This window comes from Neurospora tetrasperma, assembly GCF_000213175.1.
Source record: "Neurospora tetrasperma FGSC 2508 unplaced genomic scaffold NEUTE1scaffold_4, whole genome shotgun sequence".
NCBI lineage: Eukaryota > Fungi > Ascomycota > Sordariomycetes > Sordariales > Sordariaceae > Neurospora > Neurospora tetrasperma.
Window position 1 is genome coordinate 3,610,108 of NW_009799102.1, and position 16,889 is coordinate 3,626,996.

At 49.7% G+C, this 16,889-nt stretch overlaps 3 protein-coding genes across 3 annotated transcripts; 1 reads left to right on the top strand and 2 right to left on the bottom strand.

The window, feature by feature from the left end:
* Positions 1–3,374: 3,374 nt before the first annotated feature.
* NEUTE1DRAFT_45216 (uncharacterized protein) lies at positions 3,375–3,837 on the top strand (the record flags this gene model as incomplete). Its single annotated transcript, XM_009853330.1, has 2 exons — positions 3,375–3,591; positions 3,614–3,837. The coding sequence occupies 2 exons, from the start codon at positions 3,375–3,377 to the stop codon at positions 3,835–3,837; spliced, it is 441 nt and encodes a 146-aa protein (XP_009851632.1).
* A 7,575-nt stretch (positions 3,838–11,412) lies between these two features.
* NEUTE1DRAFT_45708 (uncharacterized protein) lies at positions 11,413–11,595 on the bottom strand (the record flags this gene model as incomplete). Its single annotated transcript, XM_009853354.1, has 1 exon — positions 11,413–11,595. A coding segment is annotated over one exon (183 nt), but the record flags the coding sequence as incomplete, so codon positions are not given.
* Positions 11,596–14,322: 2,727 nt separating this feature from the next.
* Positions 14,323–14,950, bottom strand: NEUTE1DRAFT_139075 (uncharacterized protein; the record flags this gene model as incomplete). The annotated part of the gene is made up of 2 exons (XM_009854252.1): positions 14,323–14,427; positions 14,561–14,950. The coding sequence occupies 2 exons, from the start codon at positions 14,948–14,950 to the stop codon at positions 14,323–14,325; spliced, it is 495 nt and encodes a 164-aa protein (XP_009852554.1).
* Between the last annotated feature and the right edge of the window lie 1,939 nt (positions 14,951–16,889).

Sequence of the window (16,889 nt, forward strand, 5' to 3'; positions counted from 1 at the left end):
CGCCTTTTAATAACATGGAGGAGAACAAGACAACAAGCGGGTGGTTCATTCCGGGCGGCTGACTCTACCTTTTCACACTGAGTTTTGCTTTTTACACCTGGTGCACGGCGTTTACACATAGAGAGGGGCTTGGTTGCATTTTTCTTTTTGTTGGGCTTTAATGGAGCAATACTCGAGTCGCTCTTGGGGTAGTCACTTGTCATTTTTCACACCAAACCTGTTTTGCGCGGATCGCGACGGAAAGAAGCAGCGCGCAACCTACCAGCTTCTCTCCCGAACACATTCGACCACCAACTTGATCACGCCCTCCCAAACCCAGCCGGAACACGATCCGATCTCATAATTCGCCGAATCACCACAGCGGGAACGGCACTTGAGCATGGGCTCAGGGACGGGCATGCCAACCAAGAATGATGGGCGACCGACATTACAGCATTTTGGTTTTTCTTTTCTCTTTTGTCCTGGGTTGGATTGGGAAAAAGACTTGGGTGGCTGGGAAAAACTGCTTTTCATTGCATCTAGACTTTCTGTATTTTCTTGTATTTTCCCACCTTGTTATGGGATGTACTACCACATCGGGATGGATCTCCTCGCGGAGACAGCCATCATTACCCGCACAGCGCATCATGGCCCCTATTTCCTTTTCATGTCACATCACACCATCATCATCGTCACATCACCACTGTACACCATCTGGCATTATTTTGGAGGATACACATTTTGGGGCATCAGTTTCCCTTGGTATCTCCAGCCATGAAAAGGGCAGTCAGTGTTCGCTTGGCTGGATCCAGGTTATACAAGATACCCCCTCTCGTCTTTTGTTTAGTCAATCCCCTCCCTGCACCCCTTATATCGGATCTCACTCATGTATAAAGATACAGTCGGAGGATGGATAATTAAAGTAGTTATATAGATTAGCGAAAGAAAAGCTTGGTCTATACATCATACCACAGCAAATGGAACATTTGAGATTTCTCTCTCAATAATCAACGTGGACTTTTTGCCTTTCGTGAATATTTTCAGCCGCACTTGAGCACATCCGGATAAGCTTGTCCTACGTTCGATATACGAACGCAAAAAAAGAAAGGAAAGAAAAGAAAAGAAAAAGAAAATCACCTTGTTGACTGTGGCAAAGGCTTGGGCGACGGGGACAGAGAAGTAGAAGGTGTGAACGGCGACCTCGAGAATGCACGTTCCCGATCTGTTTGTCTCATACAAAGATAATGACACACACGCGAACGAACGAACGAACTTATTACATTGTGTGTGGTGTGGCGGATCTGAATCACGACTGCCTGCCGCGCAGTTATTGACACTTGCAACTTGCATCTATCACTATTTTCTTCCCTTTTTTTTCTTTTTTTCTTTTCTCTCCCCCTTCTTTGTTGACGTGCGTGCGTGGGTGCGTGCGTGCACCTATGTATGTTACATACGTGGCAGCATATGTCAAGCCCAAAACGCGGGAACTTAACCATGCATCACTCATTATCACTTTTTTTGCCTTTCTTTCAAAACGAACACCCACCCACACAGACACACACACACACACATTTCAAAAAAGCTGTCTGTGATTTCTCGCTTCTCTTCTAAGAATGGCAAGCGAGCGGACGGACTTTCCGGGACCCGTTCGTTCGTTCGTTTGTTCATTCACAGTTTTATGAGAATCGAACCGTTTATTACTAAAATTGAAGCGTTGCGCCCGACCCGCGCGAACAAAAGAGGATGGAGATTAATTACAGCGAACCACACCATCAGCGGAGCTAATTCCGGGGTAGCGTAGGTATTCTAACGAAGGTAGAGGTAGCGAGGTGCCAGCCAGCCAGGTGCTGATGCTGCTGGCGGGCCGGTAGCCGGACCGGTCGTCGTCGTCGACTGTCGTAACAACTTACGTACCTACCTACCTCTCTACCATAGGCACGGGGCGCGGTACGGTACCTGAGCTTCCATCCCATGTCATTAGGTCATATCACGTTGTGGAAAGGTAGAGAGAGGTAAGGTACGGCAGGTAAGGCCCGTTCGATCTTTAATGTTCGCTGCGGCCCGGGACGGGTGGACGGATGGATGCGCTACCTTGATTGATTGATTGATTGATTAACAAAATTATCCGGTCGTTTGTTTGTTTGCTTGCTTGCTTGATTTGACTCCTGCAATGTTAAAGTCAACGCCGACCCGACGTTAACACAACCAGCGATCAGAGGATTGCCGTGGGATGGCCCGTTCGAACAAAAGGTCTGTGCGTGAGGGGAGCTTGAACCGTTGCCCAGTGCTGTTACCTCTCTGTAGTGTGTACCTGGTAAGACACACCACGAAATAGGTGCCCTGTGCTTTTTGTGCTCCGTGCTTTGTGCCTGCATCGATCAGTGCAGTGCAGTCGGGTGCAGCCATTCCCGAACCCCGAATTGAACGAAACGACACCATGTGGACCCCCACCCACCACTCAGAACTCCGATCCAGCTGTCCGTCCAGCTCGCAAGAACCTCTATGGTTACCACGGGGGATACGTAAGAGCAGTGACAACAACTGAAGCCTCAGATTGACCCCTACGTTAAAACGAGGGCGCAGATCATATGCCCAAGTTGAGCTTCACGACATGAAAAGCCAGCCATCCTCCATTGCCCGGCCTGGAACCGGCGACCGGAGCCGGAGTCCACGATATTTCGTTGTCATTGTCATTCGGCGACCACGAAAAAGCCCCACGACTTTGAGCAGGAGATCCCGTCGGGTAACACCCGGTCGTCCATCGTTGTCCACCTTTAGTGTCCCTAGCCACCCGGGGCAGGGCTTCCCAGGACGATGGAGAAAAAAAAAAAAAAGAAGAAGAAGAAAAGGTAATGACGATGAATTGACCAGGCTTGATACCAACACGAATAACATACCATGCCATCCATCGGATCATCGTCAGATGGCATCAGTCGTAACCGATAACCGACAACAGACAGAGACAAGAAAACAGCGGGATGAGACCAAACAAAACCTCCAAAGGACTATGGAGCCCGCTAATGCATGCTCTAAAGGCCAGCCTAGACTTTTTTCGACCTGGTCTTGGAGCAAATGGAGCATGGTGCAGAGTCTCTGGTCGTCTCAGGTGCTGCTGGCTGGTCTGCCCCGGCTAAGTGCTGCTGCTGCTAGTCTCAAGACGTTACCTACCATTCGACAATGTCCTCGTGATTCAAAAACACCATGAATGAATTCCGCCCCAGTTCCGTTCATTCCGTCCATTCCCCGGGCCTATCAAGGCTTTACACTGCGTGCTAGAGCGCATTTAGCTCGTCGATTGAATGCGGGGCTAGTGTAGTGTAATGCCAGGGCAAGGAGTAGCTGAGGTGTGCCATCTACACATTCAGTGTCAATGTCAATGCCAGACTCGGAGAGAGATGTGTTCGGGCATTGCCGTCGTACGTATCAGAGACTCTCAAGTCCGAGGGTTTGAGGCTCCGGGGGCGGCTGTTGCGTTCCGTTACGAATCCACAGGGTCAGATTCAGGATCGGATAAGGGGGTACAAGTCAATGTCAACAACCAAGCTGTCAAAGCCTCCTCACAGGATTCTCAAGCCCAAATTAACAATGCTTGGCTATGCGCAATGCGCCACAGTATTTACAATATCCAGTGGAGAAATGGAGGTTGCTACACTAGGTTCACGAGGACGTGAAGCTGGAGAAAGATATGTCCGAGATGTGATGCCCCCATACGGCGTCTGGGCGTATCAGTCCGATCCCGGGAACATCCCTTCTCGCAGACCCAGGTCCGCAGTCCTGGGTCGGATCGGGCGCGCCTTGTCAAATCTCAAAAAAAAAGGGCCTCAATTTGGGAACCTCTTGCGACGTTTTGGGTGGTGAAAGCAAGGCGAGCTAGCTGCCCGCTGATTGATGCAATGGGTGGTGTGAACCGGGAATGGCCGCGGTGCAGGAGGAGTGGTGGTTCAAAATCACCAAAAATAATCCCAAAAGAGGGTGATACCTCACTGCAACCCCTGACAATGACGGAGAGAATATCAACTTCGTCACAGTGACAGACAGAAACAATCTAAACCGCTTCTGTTCGGCCAGTCAGCATGATCACCAAGCCATGTACACTACCAGCCTCATATCGTACGTATGTATGTCGTTTGGGGATTGAAACAAAAGAAAAATCGACAAAAGGGGATATGGAAAAGCTCGCAAGAAGGGATCATTGGCGGTGATTGCACCCGACGTCGCCGACGTTGTGTAATCCGCGCTGAACCATATCTCTGGGTCACCTCATCGATCCCACTTCTTTCTTTGGACACGGGCCGGCCGCCTGACGCCTGACGGGCCCGATGAGGCGGGGGAGCTGAGAGATGAATTCCCCGGGAGGCACCATCACTACTGCACCGGCCATCACGAAGGTTTCACATCATCTCATTGGGTCCCATTCGTAGGTATGTAGTGAAGTCAAAAGGGGAGAGGTTCTGGGTGTGGCATGATGCAGTTGAGGTTAGTGGCTGATAATTGAGGGGCGCGTGTTGAATGCCCAGAGTGGTGAGGCTTGAGAGGGACCTGACGGGAATTGGGGTTAAATCGGGGAACCCAGCTGAGACGGCTCCACTTTCAATTTTGCATCCATTTCCCCCCAGGACCCGATGTGGTCAGGTCGCATTTTGCATCCTTTTCATTCGTCAGAACACACGGTTCGTCCTATTTTCCCCCAAATCCTCATTCTGAAAATGGAGCTTCATCCCCCGCTGTAATTACAACTTTGACAACCCCACTACAACCACCAAACTGCCCGAGCCGATGAAGTCACCACCACTATCGTCGTCACACGGGATTCCCTTCGGCGCGCGCGCACACCCACCACCAGCTGTCACTGGGCTGGCTTGTCTTCTCGGATCGCTTTAATTGTTTCAGATCAATCCGCTTATAGATCAGCGACAGTCTATGCAAGGCACGATGTGGCTGGCAGGTCGTCGGCAGGCAGCACACACATACCCTGCCTGTAGTAAGCCTCACATTACCTCTAGCAACCCTGACTCGCTTACCACTTTTTGCTGCGAATTCGAGTCACTTCCATATCCCCCGTTACATCATCGTCATCATCATCATCGTTGTTACTCGTTGGGAATCATCGCGATGCTGTCTGTCATCAGTCTGGCCTATCCCGTCGTCAATATCACCAATATGGCCTCCATTGGTAATCTCGGCGAAACCTCACGAAGCTGCCTGCGATGACTACTACCAACCGACGTAGCGCGCATGTAGGTAGGTAGGGTGGGATGACGACAGGCGTGGGTGGACAGGATGATGGATGACTCCGTCCCTCGCCAGCTCCGTCAGGACTATCAGGATTGTCAGGTACCGACCGACTGAACGTAACACCACCACACGACAAACAGGAGTAATTATAATCATCCCGTCCCCCCTTCTTTGGGATTCTCCCGGATCGCTGTTGCTGCCACTGGGCCGCTGCCGCCGTCCCATTTGACATCCAAATCGATTCCCGCATCCGAGACAACACGAATCGGATGTCCGGAGCTTAGGAATATCGAGACGGGAGTCGTGCACCGCCTCGTCGACAACGTTACAGTCATCACTCATCTTCAAGTAAAAAAGGATGATGCAGTGGAAGCGTAGAGCGCCACAGGCAGCAACACAAAGTTGCCGTACACTAGAAGGCGGATACACCGTTACAGCACCTGAAGTTTGAGCACTCTTGAGTCCTGCAGTGTCATCATCATGCTCCGTTTTGTGTAAGTAGCTCAGTAGAGGTAAGTATCCAGGTAGTGTATCACCAAACTGCGGAGCTGCAAAAAAACCATCCAATCACCTTTCTCCATTCGCCTTTCTTCTTTCTCATTCTGTCTAGCCATGCCATTAGCCAGGGGCACGCCTCCTTCAACTTGTGCTCCAGGACCAGAGCAGCATCAGAAAGAGAAAAAAAAAAGGTTCCGGGGCGGTAGATCCCGTCGAGGCCCGTCTTACGGAGTGGGGGTCCTCCGCGGGCCCTTCTTCCCTCACTCTATGGTACTGTGTTTCATGCAGCTTTTCAAGCTCCGTCTCACCACGGTATCAACATGGTGATGCCCTGATGGCGGATGGATGGGTAGCTTTCCTCATACGCCTGTTCCATGCCGCAAAGTCACGAGAATCCTGTCTTCGTAATTCCAGGCAAGTTCCCGGTTGCCATCCGGCTGCTCACCCGGCCCTTACCCGGGTTCCCGATCCAGCTTCAACCATCCCACCTCTTCCCCGGACTACGCTACACAGAGCGAGAGGCTAAATCAAGAAACCACAACCTTGTCAGCCCGCATGGAAACATTCATCCCAAGGTCAATCCCGTCCCCTCTGATCCAAAGAGACGGTCATCATCACTAGAGGGTATCTGTTTCCCCAGCTTCTTGATAATTTCCCCCGAAACCAACTCCGATCGCGCTTGGCAAGTGATGTGGTGTGGGGGTTTTCCATTTTGGGAGATTTCTTTAACTTCAGTCTTACTTTGTCACCCACGGGGCCACGCAAGACCAGGTTTAGAGCCCTGGGGGTTGAATCTCTTTAGCATGAGCTGCTAGACAGGCACGAGACAGGCCTAAACAAGACCTGGTATGGTATAGCATCTCAGCCATACAGTCGGTATCAAGTGGGAAACCTTCCATGCTCGCTTGGGCTAGACACAAATCGATTTCCATTCACGGATCGACAAGATAGCGCTGGGGGTTGGTTGCAAATCCTCAATGCTGCCCCCCTGGGACATTATCCACTACCACCCCCCAAAAATACTGGGCAAACTAATACCAGGGGGGGAGGGGGGCCCGGGGACCATCCGGCACTTTCGCCCTGGTTTCCGTTTGAGGGCTCCCAAATTCCGCACTCGCAAGCACTCGCAAGTTACGTGCCCCGGTACATGAACCCCCCCCCGCGGACCACTTCCGGTCCCTGAGCTGATGCACTCAGAAAGCTGTCATCTGGTTGTTCGCCCAATCAAGGCACAAGTTAGCCAAGTTACCAGTCTTTCGGATCCCATGGCCCAAATTGCTGCAGCTGCCAGGCTCAAGCCAGGGCGGGCCTTCCATGCGTGGTCTTCGCTAAAAAGGTCATCCTTGTCATTATCGTCGTCGAAACAGTGACGATTCCTTGTTCTGACGGTGTTTGAAACGAGAGAAGATGTTTCTTTTGTGGTTCCATCGTGTCTTAGTAATGTGATGATGGTGGTGGTGATGATGTTGAGCTGCTGTCGGCAGTCTCGACAGTGCAGTAGTAGACTTCATGGGTCGTTATCGGACGGTTACGACTCTGGTGACAGCCTTCACACCATACTTCACTTTCGGAAACAGAAGGCTCGCATCCGCGGTGGCAGCCACAAGATGCCATCCCGGTGCATGCATGATCAATTCATTCCTACATATCGAGGCTGCAGCAAGCCTTACGACAGACAGACAGACAGCCAGCCAGCTGGGACGGCGGGCCGGCCGGTGACAGGGCCACTTTTTGCCATCCAATTCCATCCGATTACTATTCTGGGCGAAAGTGGGAAAGTGAGCGAACCTCTTCCGTTGTTCCATTCAGGCTTCCAGAAGGTCCACTCAACCCCCCCTGATTCACCCTTCCGTTACGTCTCGCCCTGAATTTCGAAACTCCGGGCATTACATATAGATGGGAAAGAAGCAGCTCCACTGCACCAACCCACGAGGGCACCATCGCGGCGGCGCCGGCGGCGCGGAACTCGTGGCATGACATGGCATAGCATGGAGTTGTTAGTCCCTGTAAGTTCGCCGTTTTGGAACCAATTCGCTGCAAGACAGACAGCAGGATAAAGGACCCTGAAAACAATGAAAATGTTCAAGGCCCCCTTGCAACTACTATTCCTGCTACAGTATCTAGCCCTCTTTCAAGCTGAAAGTCTGCCCGGGATGGAGAAAAACGGAGGTTTCTTCCTGGAAGGGCTGAAGCTACCTTCAATCCTTACTGTTGATGGGGAAAAAAAAAGAGAAGAGAACGGAGTTGGGTGGAATTCCTGACAAACTGACGTTTCTCATTCTCTCTAGAGGTAATTTCCCGACCATTTTTGTTTTCCTGTTTCCATTTTGTCCAGATATTGATACGGTGCAAAAAAGTGTGGGCCTCTTTTCTCATTCAGTTGGTAATGTCCCCCAAAAACCCCTCCAAAAAAAGGCCCCAAAACGTTGAAATGGGGATCCGCTACAACCATTTGATACAGCACCTTGGTACCACACCATGTGCGGCACCAGATCACGATTAATCCTTGTATTCCCTCCCACGTTTTTCGTTGCTTTTGAAGGATGGGGGGTAAATTGATATTGGATAGCTATTTGAAATGTTCCTTGGAACCATCATATGGTATACTGACATATCAGTTCAATTCTTTCTATATGGTAAATCGTGCCGTTGTAATTGTATGTCGTGGTCGTTGCTTGTTTTGTTTTTCCCTTTTATTCAGGGGTTTTCCAGGGGTCGTGATTCACTGCAATGGTGAGTGATAACGGTCGCTGAAAACCCGATCTTGAAACAAATCGACACAAAACAAAAAAAAAGCAAAAGGGGAATTAAGGCGGAGTTACCGAGACCTTTGTTGGTCAAGGGCTCAAAACAGGCAGGAGAGAAGAAACGAACAAATTGACCCCCAAACAGTTGATTCACATCAAGCTGCTGTTGAATGCAACCTCGCTGTCCCCGTCGTCATCATTGTCGACCTCGTCGTCATCGAAACTCAACGTTATTGGGGTCCCTGTCGAAAATACGCCGTCGGAACCGAATGGATGGAACTGAACGAACCCTCAGGGGAGGGTGCCGGGGGTTACCGGGGGCCCAGGCGGACAACAATAACGGACCCGGGGTCCGGGTGGGACGGAGAAACTCAGGCTCAGCAGTCAGGTTGGTCCCTCGCCCAAAAAAAAACCCTCGCTACAACATACGGATCTACAACACCTCATAGAACAAAACTAACTAACGCTGCTATAAACGGTTTAATTCAGGTCCCCCCCCATCCCATGGTCCCCCATTGGGATTCCCAATCGCTCGTTGAAACGGCGATCACCTCGAAAAACCACGTGCGCCCTCGCTAAGCAATTTCCCCTTGCCAAAAAACCTCGTTCCTGGATCCCAAAATCGCAAGCTATTTCCAAACTAATCGAACATCATTGTCGATCAATTTTACCAGTTGGACCAATTCCAACTTTCCCATTCGTCACGACTCCCCCTTTCCTCTTTCCTTTTCCCCTTTAAAGTGTAGTTCTACAATATCCCAGGCCAGGTCCCAGGTCAACCCCCAAAAAAACACCACGAGGCTTCAAGGTACCCACACTATAATCGCATCTACACTTCCCCTTGTTCAAACCAGGCACCTTGCTCACCACCCACGGGATCAATACACTAAGACCAACCACCATGCCATGCCATGATCGTTGTCACAAAAAGGAAAGAAACAGAGTTTCCACATCCCCGGAATTTCACCTCCCCCCTTGTTCCTGTGACAGAGCATCTAGTATGAAATGGGAATTAGTCAGTAGAGGTAGACTTTAGCAAGCTGTATGGGCAACAACCAAGTTCCGTTTCCTTGCTATGCATACTGCAAATCCCAGCTAGACGGCCCTGCCCCTGATGATTGTTGTCTTATACCTTGCTAGTCTAGCCAGGGCACCGTTTTCTCTCTCTCTCTCTCCCTCTTCGCTCTATCCGCTCGCTCGCTCGGTCGGTCCGGCCGTCATTCGGTCGCTTCACATACACCTACCTACCTAGTCTAGTCGTAGGCTTTAACTCGGCGACTTCTCGCTTTATTGACGAGCCAGCGAGCAACAAGAGACATGGGAAGTCACATGGGACAACATGCATGGCACTGAGGTGAGGACCAGACTTGACCCTGTGACAGATCAATGGACCCCGTTAGTTCTTCCAAGTTCTCAGGGGGGCTTTATGGACTACCTACCTACCTAGGTAGGTAGGGTGTCGAAAACGGAGTTCAAGTGGATTTTTAGGTGTTATGAATGAGTCTTTACATACTGTTCCTGTTCCTGTTCCTGCTAGAGATTGGTCCTTGGTCCTTGTTGGTGAAGGGGACAGACATATTGGCTTCTTCTCATCAGACTAGGTAATATCTACAATGTCTGGGGAAAACGGAGTGGATGGGCACTGGGGGGGGATCCACGGATTCGCCGATTAGTCTCGTTCCCACCCCTTTGTCCGCCTGGCTCGTTCGGGGATCTCCTTGCTCTATCTTGGGAAATGGATGTCCTGATATCCGTTCCGTCGGGTTAGGTACCTACCTTCCGTCGGGTACTGAAGCAGATGTGCAGCTGGAAACTGCAGCTGGAATCGGGACCGTAGCTGGACCGGGCTACCTGACCTACCGAGGTAGGGCTTGGAAGCTGTCATGGCTGTCCTGGTTTTGGGAGAGCTTTGTTCTTGCAGTTAGATCTAGGGCAGTCGTAGCTCGGTCTTGCAAGCATCGAGAATTGTAGTAAGACATGGGACAACCAACGACGCAGCTGTTGGAGCTGGGATCCTTCTCTCAAGTTTCACCCAAGTTGAACACCCTAGACGACACTGTATTCAACATCTGCCTTCCCCACGGCTTGCTTGAAGTTCATCCCCTTACTAGAACTTGTGTTGGTTTCTCAGTCTCAGGTCCCCTGAAGCTGTACCTGTCGTTGGCATCACTAATCCCCATGCCCTTACACAATCCCCTGCTTCACCACATGTCTCGTTCAGTAGAGGTATACCGCCCAATAACCCGGGAGTTTCTCCGGTTCATGCTGCTGGAGTCCATCCCGTCCCATTGATATCCCCCCTTCGATCTAAAAAAGTACCTAATAACCCACCATCGATCCCGCCGTTACCGGTGTCCTGGTTCCCAAATCACTGGAACTCGGATCCTTCGCTAGTTGATTACCACGTTTTTCGCTTTCTCTATCTCTATCTCATCGGTTCCATTTTTAGTCAGGTTATTACTAGAAAGTGAAAGAGGCGAACAAAGAAAATGAGAGGGCGATCATTTGCATAGGTCGCCTAACACCCCTCGCCTATTTCCTCGCCTATTGGCCGACCTACTAGCGGATCGGACTTCCGTTTGGTGCTTTGCTAACTGGATGGATCCGGTATCCTCGCTTATTTTGGGAAGTTTACTAGGTCACGATGGCAAAAAAAAAGGTCGATGGGGTCGTCCAGGTCGGTGGTTTAGGTCCGCCTTAGTAGTTTCATGGTCCCCTGGTCCCCTAGTCTGAGGAAAGTAAAGTGGAAATACCTACCCCTGGGAGGAAAAACGGAGGAGACCCCTGGTGATTAGCAAGAAGGGGCACAAAAGAAGAAGAAGAAGAATAAGAAGTGGAAGTAATAGGTACATGGAGAATTGATGGAAGGAGGTGGGATGAAAACGGTGGAAGGAGGGGCGCACTGTATTTCCCATCCGTTATTCTTTGTTTTTGTGGTGTTTCTGGATCGACATCACATGGCATGGCACGAAATAGATGGAGTAAGGAAACCGGTGGATGGAAGATGGGGAGAAGGATGCATCGGGATGCAGCCAGTGCGCTCCGGCTTTTGCGGTGCCTTCCGGGGGACGGATGACGTTGGGTTACGGAAGTTGCGCCCCGTGCAAGACGGGGTGTTTGGTCCGGTCTGGTCCGGCTTGCAAGAGGTAGTGGTTGCTGAAGGTTGCTAGACGATAGGAGCACGCAGGCAAACCCAATGAGGAATGGTGAATGGTTCAGTTGTCAAGATGATTTGCTGGTGGTTTCGTTGCTCTTTCAACCCGCATTTCCCGGCCAGTTGTTCGATTATGATGTTCTGGCCTTCCCTTGTTGGCTTGTCCGTTTGGTTTCTTAACTCCCGATTACTCAGCTCACCAGCGTCGAGCGTGTGTACATGTAATAGGAACCTTTGTAGCGACACTTTGTTCGAGATGCTCGTTACCATGGATTCGGCTGTTTTGTACCAGAGGCATTTCTCTTTGCCTGGTGAAGCTCATCTCAGTGGTTACAGTTATTGGAAGGCAGGTCCACCAAACATGACTGCAGGAAGCAAGCAATGTAGAAAGGCAATGACAAGGCGTGAAGAGGGTTTGTCGGGAAGAAGCGCCTCAGACACGTACCCACCTGCATGATCGTGTTGTGAGGACCACAAAGGCAAATTTGACATGTCTTCCTGTTCTCGTCTCCATCACCATCTTATTCTTCTTGACTACGTACAAGACAAGGAACTCAGCATATTCGCGTTACTTATTATACTCGACTTTGGATAACTCACTCTATACATAATCCAACCACTCGCTGCGCTATAGGGCAGCCAAAGCGTCGCAGGTCGTCGAGCCAGACAACCATCACCTGTGCAGCTTCTACCTTCTCGAATACTGTCACTTTCACGCCGCCTGCTCAAAGAGCAAAAGTAGTACAAACTAAAGTTCTCCTCCACGTCAGTTTTGTCCTTCTCTTGAGACACAAAGACACGCTAGAGGAGTTAGTATTTGATGGCTATTGCGGAATCCGGCTTTATCACGTTTCCAGACTCGGAGCAGACCTGAGCAATATCACCCGCTTTGGACCTACCAGGATGTTATCTTGCTTACCAGAACTCGAAAAGTTGGCATATCTCAAGCTGCCCTTCCATTTTCTCACGTCCCAGGTGGATCTCGGCGCCATTGATGAAGATACACCTCCAGAGAGTCTCCCTTCACCAAACACAGCTCAGGAAGTCCTTGCGCTGATCGAGACCTCCTTTCCTTCGTCACTGAAAAGACTCGACATCGTCGTGTACGGATTTTACCTCGATTAGGAACGGGTTGGCGAAATCTACCCACTTAGAACAATCACCGTCAGATTTTGAGGCCAAGAGTCATATCCCCTTGTACTTGACTGCTCGGGCAGTAATATCTTTAGCCGTCTATCATTTTACATTGATACCACACTTGTTATCATTGCCGTGTTTGAAGCAGTTATCAATTTGGGTCTTTGATGAGAATAGCGCATGGGAATTAGTTGAAACAGACACTGCAAAGAATTCGTAATCATCGAAGGAGCGAACACTGTTAGTTGAAAAATGAAGTATACTCCACACATGGGAAGTAAATTGCAGATTTTGGTGACGCACTTCCAACCTAACGAACTGTTCTCCATTTACACAGTATGGCCACAACGGAATCCTCGTGAACACTGGTGATTAGTGCGGTCGAATTGCCCCAGTTCCCTTTTCCCAAAGACCACCAGGCTGGCACTCCGTGGTGAGCCCGCTGAGAGTAAGTACCGCCACACGCGCACTCGACTTTCTTTTGAATCCTTGGATTTCATCCTTTGTACCAATGCCTTGCAGCTGACGATTACACATCGGACAAAAGACTTTCGTAGAATTTGGGCTATGCAACTGACATTAGGTATATAAACAGTCCGCAGCTCAACAAAATCGAAGAGGCGGAGATACTCAAGGACCTCAGAGGTTCATGAGTGTTGCATGCAGGTTGACTGCCGATATCTACCGGGGCGACGGACCGACCTGGTTGAGTAAGCTGGGGGGCCTGGAAGAGAAAAGTTGCTTGCAGAGTAAGTGTCATTGACACTGCTAGTCACTTTGCGGCCATTTCATTACCTAGTGATGCAGAACTCCCCATATTCCCCCCCTTTCTCCATTGGGCTCCAGTCTTTATGGCAATCGGGTTTCCCATTGTCAGCGTTATGATCTATGTATCCCTATCCAGTCATTTGACCTGTTGCCGTTGATCTTTAAACCTAGGTACCTATCGAGTGGAGAGAGGTTGGAGAGCCAGTTTCCCGGGGGAGGCGATGATGGTTGCATCCAAGTGATTTCTTCAAGACACTCGATGGTATTTCCACATTGGTCGGTGTTTGGTCGAAAACATGGTCTTGTAATGTAATAATTTCCAAAGCCTTGAGGTTTTTCTGTATCAAGAGAACCAGGATGCGTTTGATTGCTGGGTCTTTGTACGTTGGAAAGAGAGGGCATTTGTTACGAATAAAACTTGCTCGCCGAAATGACAGTCGTAGAGTTGGAGGTTCCAGGAAAAAACAGGTCTGTTAGAGGCATGGAAAGAAGAAGATATGTATACTACATGCTTTGATAATTATCTTTGGGTTTTTTTTCTTTTGGGGATATTATCAATTGTATACCAAAATGGCCTGACACATTCTTTATTCATATAGGTGAACAGCCACTGCACCCAACCTTTCTCTTCTCCATCTCGAATAATATGAATACCAGTGAATTGCGCATCTATATCCTCTTTATAGGCCGCCATATTCAACCGAATAACTTTGAGACTCTAGCGCAACAGCCCCTTCTCATCCCCAACACCTCCCTCACCTGCTTCATCATCACCAGCAACCCACCAAACACTACTACCCCCCCTCAATCATACTCAAACTCAACCGTCTGTCCCGCAGTAGTAAACGCATCCAGCATCACATCCCTTCCGATATCCCAAATGATGATGGTCGCGCAGCACGAGTAGTACTAGATTCTCGTTAGCTTCCATTAATCCAAAACCCGAAGCATACGTTGCATCCCGTTCCGTGACACAGGACAAACAAAACGAAAACAGTGAAAGGTAGGAGTCAAGACAAAATGTAGGAAATTATGCACATACAGGCCACTCCTTACACCCATTCGCGCCCTTTCCACAGATCTTCGACGAACAAGTTCGGCATCCGTTCCGACAGCACGTGGGGACTTCGATAGTCATCCCTTGGACGTGCTTGATGGATGTGATATCGTTTGTCGTGGTAGAGTTATTGTTCGTCGCGGATTGTTCGGCTAGTTTGTCTTTGATGTATTCTTCGATGGTTTGGGGGCTGGTAGAGTCGGGTGCGGACGTGGTGGTGGACTTGGATGTGGATGTAGACACGGGTGCGGAATAGGTGCTGGATATTCTGGATGTGGAAACAGAAGTAGTGGTGTCGAGAGCGGCGGCGGAAGTGAGGGTGACTAGAGGTAGGCCGAGGGTCACGAGGGAGGTGAGGAGGGTGGAGAGGTGCATGGTTAGGTAGGTTTGGAGGTAGGTTTGAAGGCTGTGAGAGTGTTTGAGGATTGGAGACTGGAGTTGATGGAGTGAATATAATAATTGGGAAAGGAAAGTAAGTTGAGTGATGCTGAGAAAGTGAAAAGGAAGTGGCGATGCTGGTCTTTAATCTTTCCTTCGTTGCGGACCTGCGAGGGATATTATACGGGTGCCTGACATAACACGAGCATCGACTCCTTCCGTGTTGGAGCGAAAGCCTATCCACTTCGGTATAGCTTCAATACGACATACTCACTGCTATGTTTGGCGCTTAGCAAACACGGCATCGAGAATGCCATGTTGACAAACCGTTATATGCAACCGTCTCGGTTTTGTCTACCCGCCCCTTTTCTGCGTTACTTTTGATCATTTTGAGCCGCTTTTATATTGTGGCTTGCGACTACAGCCAACACTGACGTCGAAGTTTGGGATGCAGACGGGTTGATGAAAGGATCAGTTGCGACAAGGCAAGGAAATGGCAAGTCATGAAACCAACAACCCGTTAACAGCATGCCATGCCAACATGGCACCCAGGGAGAATGGTTATCGGCCGGGACTTGACACGGGATCTGACTTCGGAAGATGATAACCTACCTTTATCGACCTACGACGGGATGCTAACCGTCCATGGCCCGTACTCGCAGGTGTTCATGTGTACTTGAGACACCGACAAATCCATTCCCATGTTTCTTCCGATGGATGTATTCCAATATCATCACGAAACTGAGTGAACACAACGACGTAAGGGGCAGAGGATCACAATGATAGTGATGTCCATGTGATAGTGATAGGTACTACGTTCATGGAGTGGTCTCTGTAAAGACACCTAATCAAGAGAGCGGAAGGGCAACCAGTCAAGTCGGCAGGCAGCAGCAAGAAACCACGGCTGGGGTAGGTGGGTGAGTTGTCCAGAATCCAATCCGGATTCTCTTTTCTTTCACGACACAGAGCTCGAAGAGACTATGCTGATATGTTGTAGGGAGAGTGCGGGAATTGTATCTGACCAGAGAATGGCAAATCGAAGCATGGATCCGAAGAAATCAAGCGGGAAGGGCGAGTGGAAAGAAGAGGTACCTACTCTCGATTGGCGATTTGTGAATAAAAGAACAGCAGGCACTGTTGGAAACAACCCACGGGCACACGAAGAGCAAGACCGCCCTTTGCTGCACTCCCTGTTACCGCACTTACTTCAACCGGTTCCTTCCTTCCCGCCTCATACCCACCCATCCACTCATCGAGTCCGACTCAGGCTCTCGGGACTCAAAGACGGGACATGGATTTCCGAGTCCGGGTCCGATTCAAGCTCTCGGAACTCAAAGACGAGGTATGGACCTCCGAGTCCGAGTCCACTTTAGATCTTCAAGTTCCTCCAACTAGAACTACGAACCACAAAAGGAACCTGAACCTCGCTGGGGTCACTACCTTACCTGAGTGAGCAACAAAACACCCACTATGACGGAAAGAAGAGATTAATTGTGAGAAGGAGCGAGCAGCTTGGGCAGACTACAGGAACCCTATCCCGCCTCATGATGCTCGGTGAGAGACAGAAATACTTACTTACTCTTTACAAGATAGAAACCTGGAACCTTGTGGAATCTGCAAGACAGAACACTTCTAACTACCCTACCTACGGTCAACATATTTCTGAGAGCAACCCATTTGAATATGACTAGGTAGGTTTCGCCAGAATGGTATAAGGTGATTGCTTTTAGCATTACTTACTTACCCAACTCAACCCCTCCTTCCTTCCTTAGTGGTACAGTCCCCGACTTCCCTAGAGTTCTCAAGCGTGCGTGAGTAAATGTTATAGGTCAAGTAGACGCGGTGGTATACGAGAAGATAAATGAAGATCAAGTCAAGTCACATTGAAGTGAAAACGAAGTTTGATAAAGGTGATGATATTTTGCATGCCCTCACC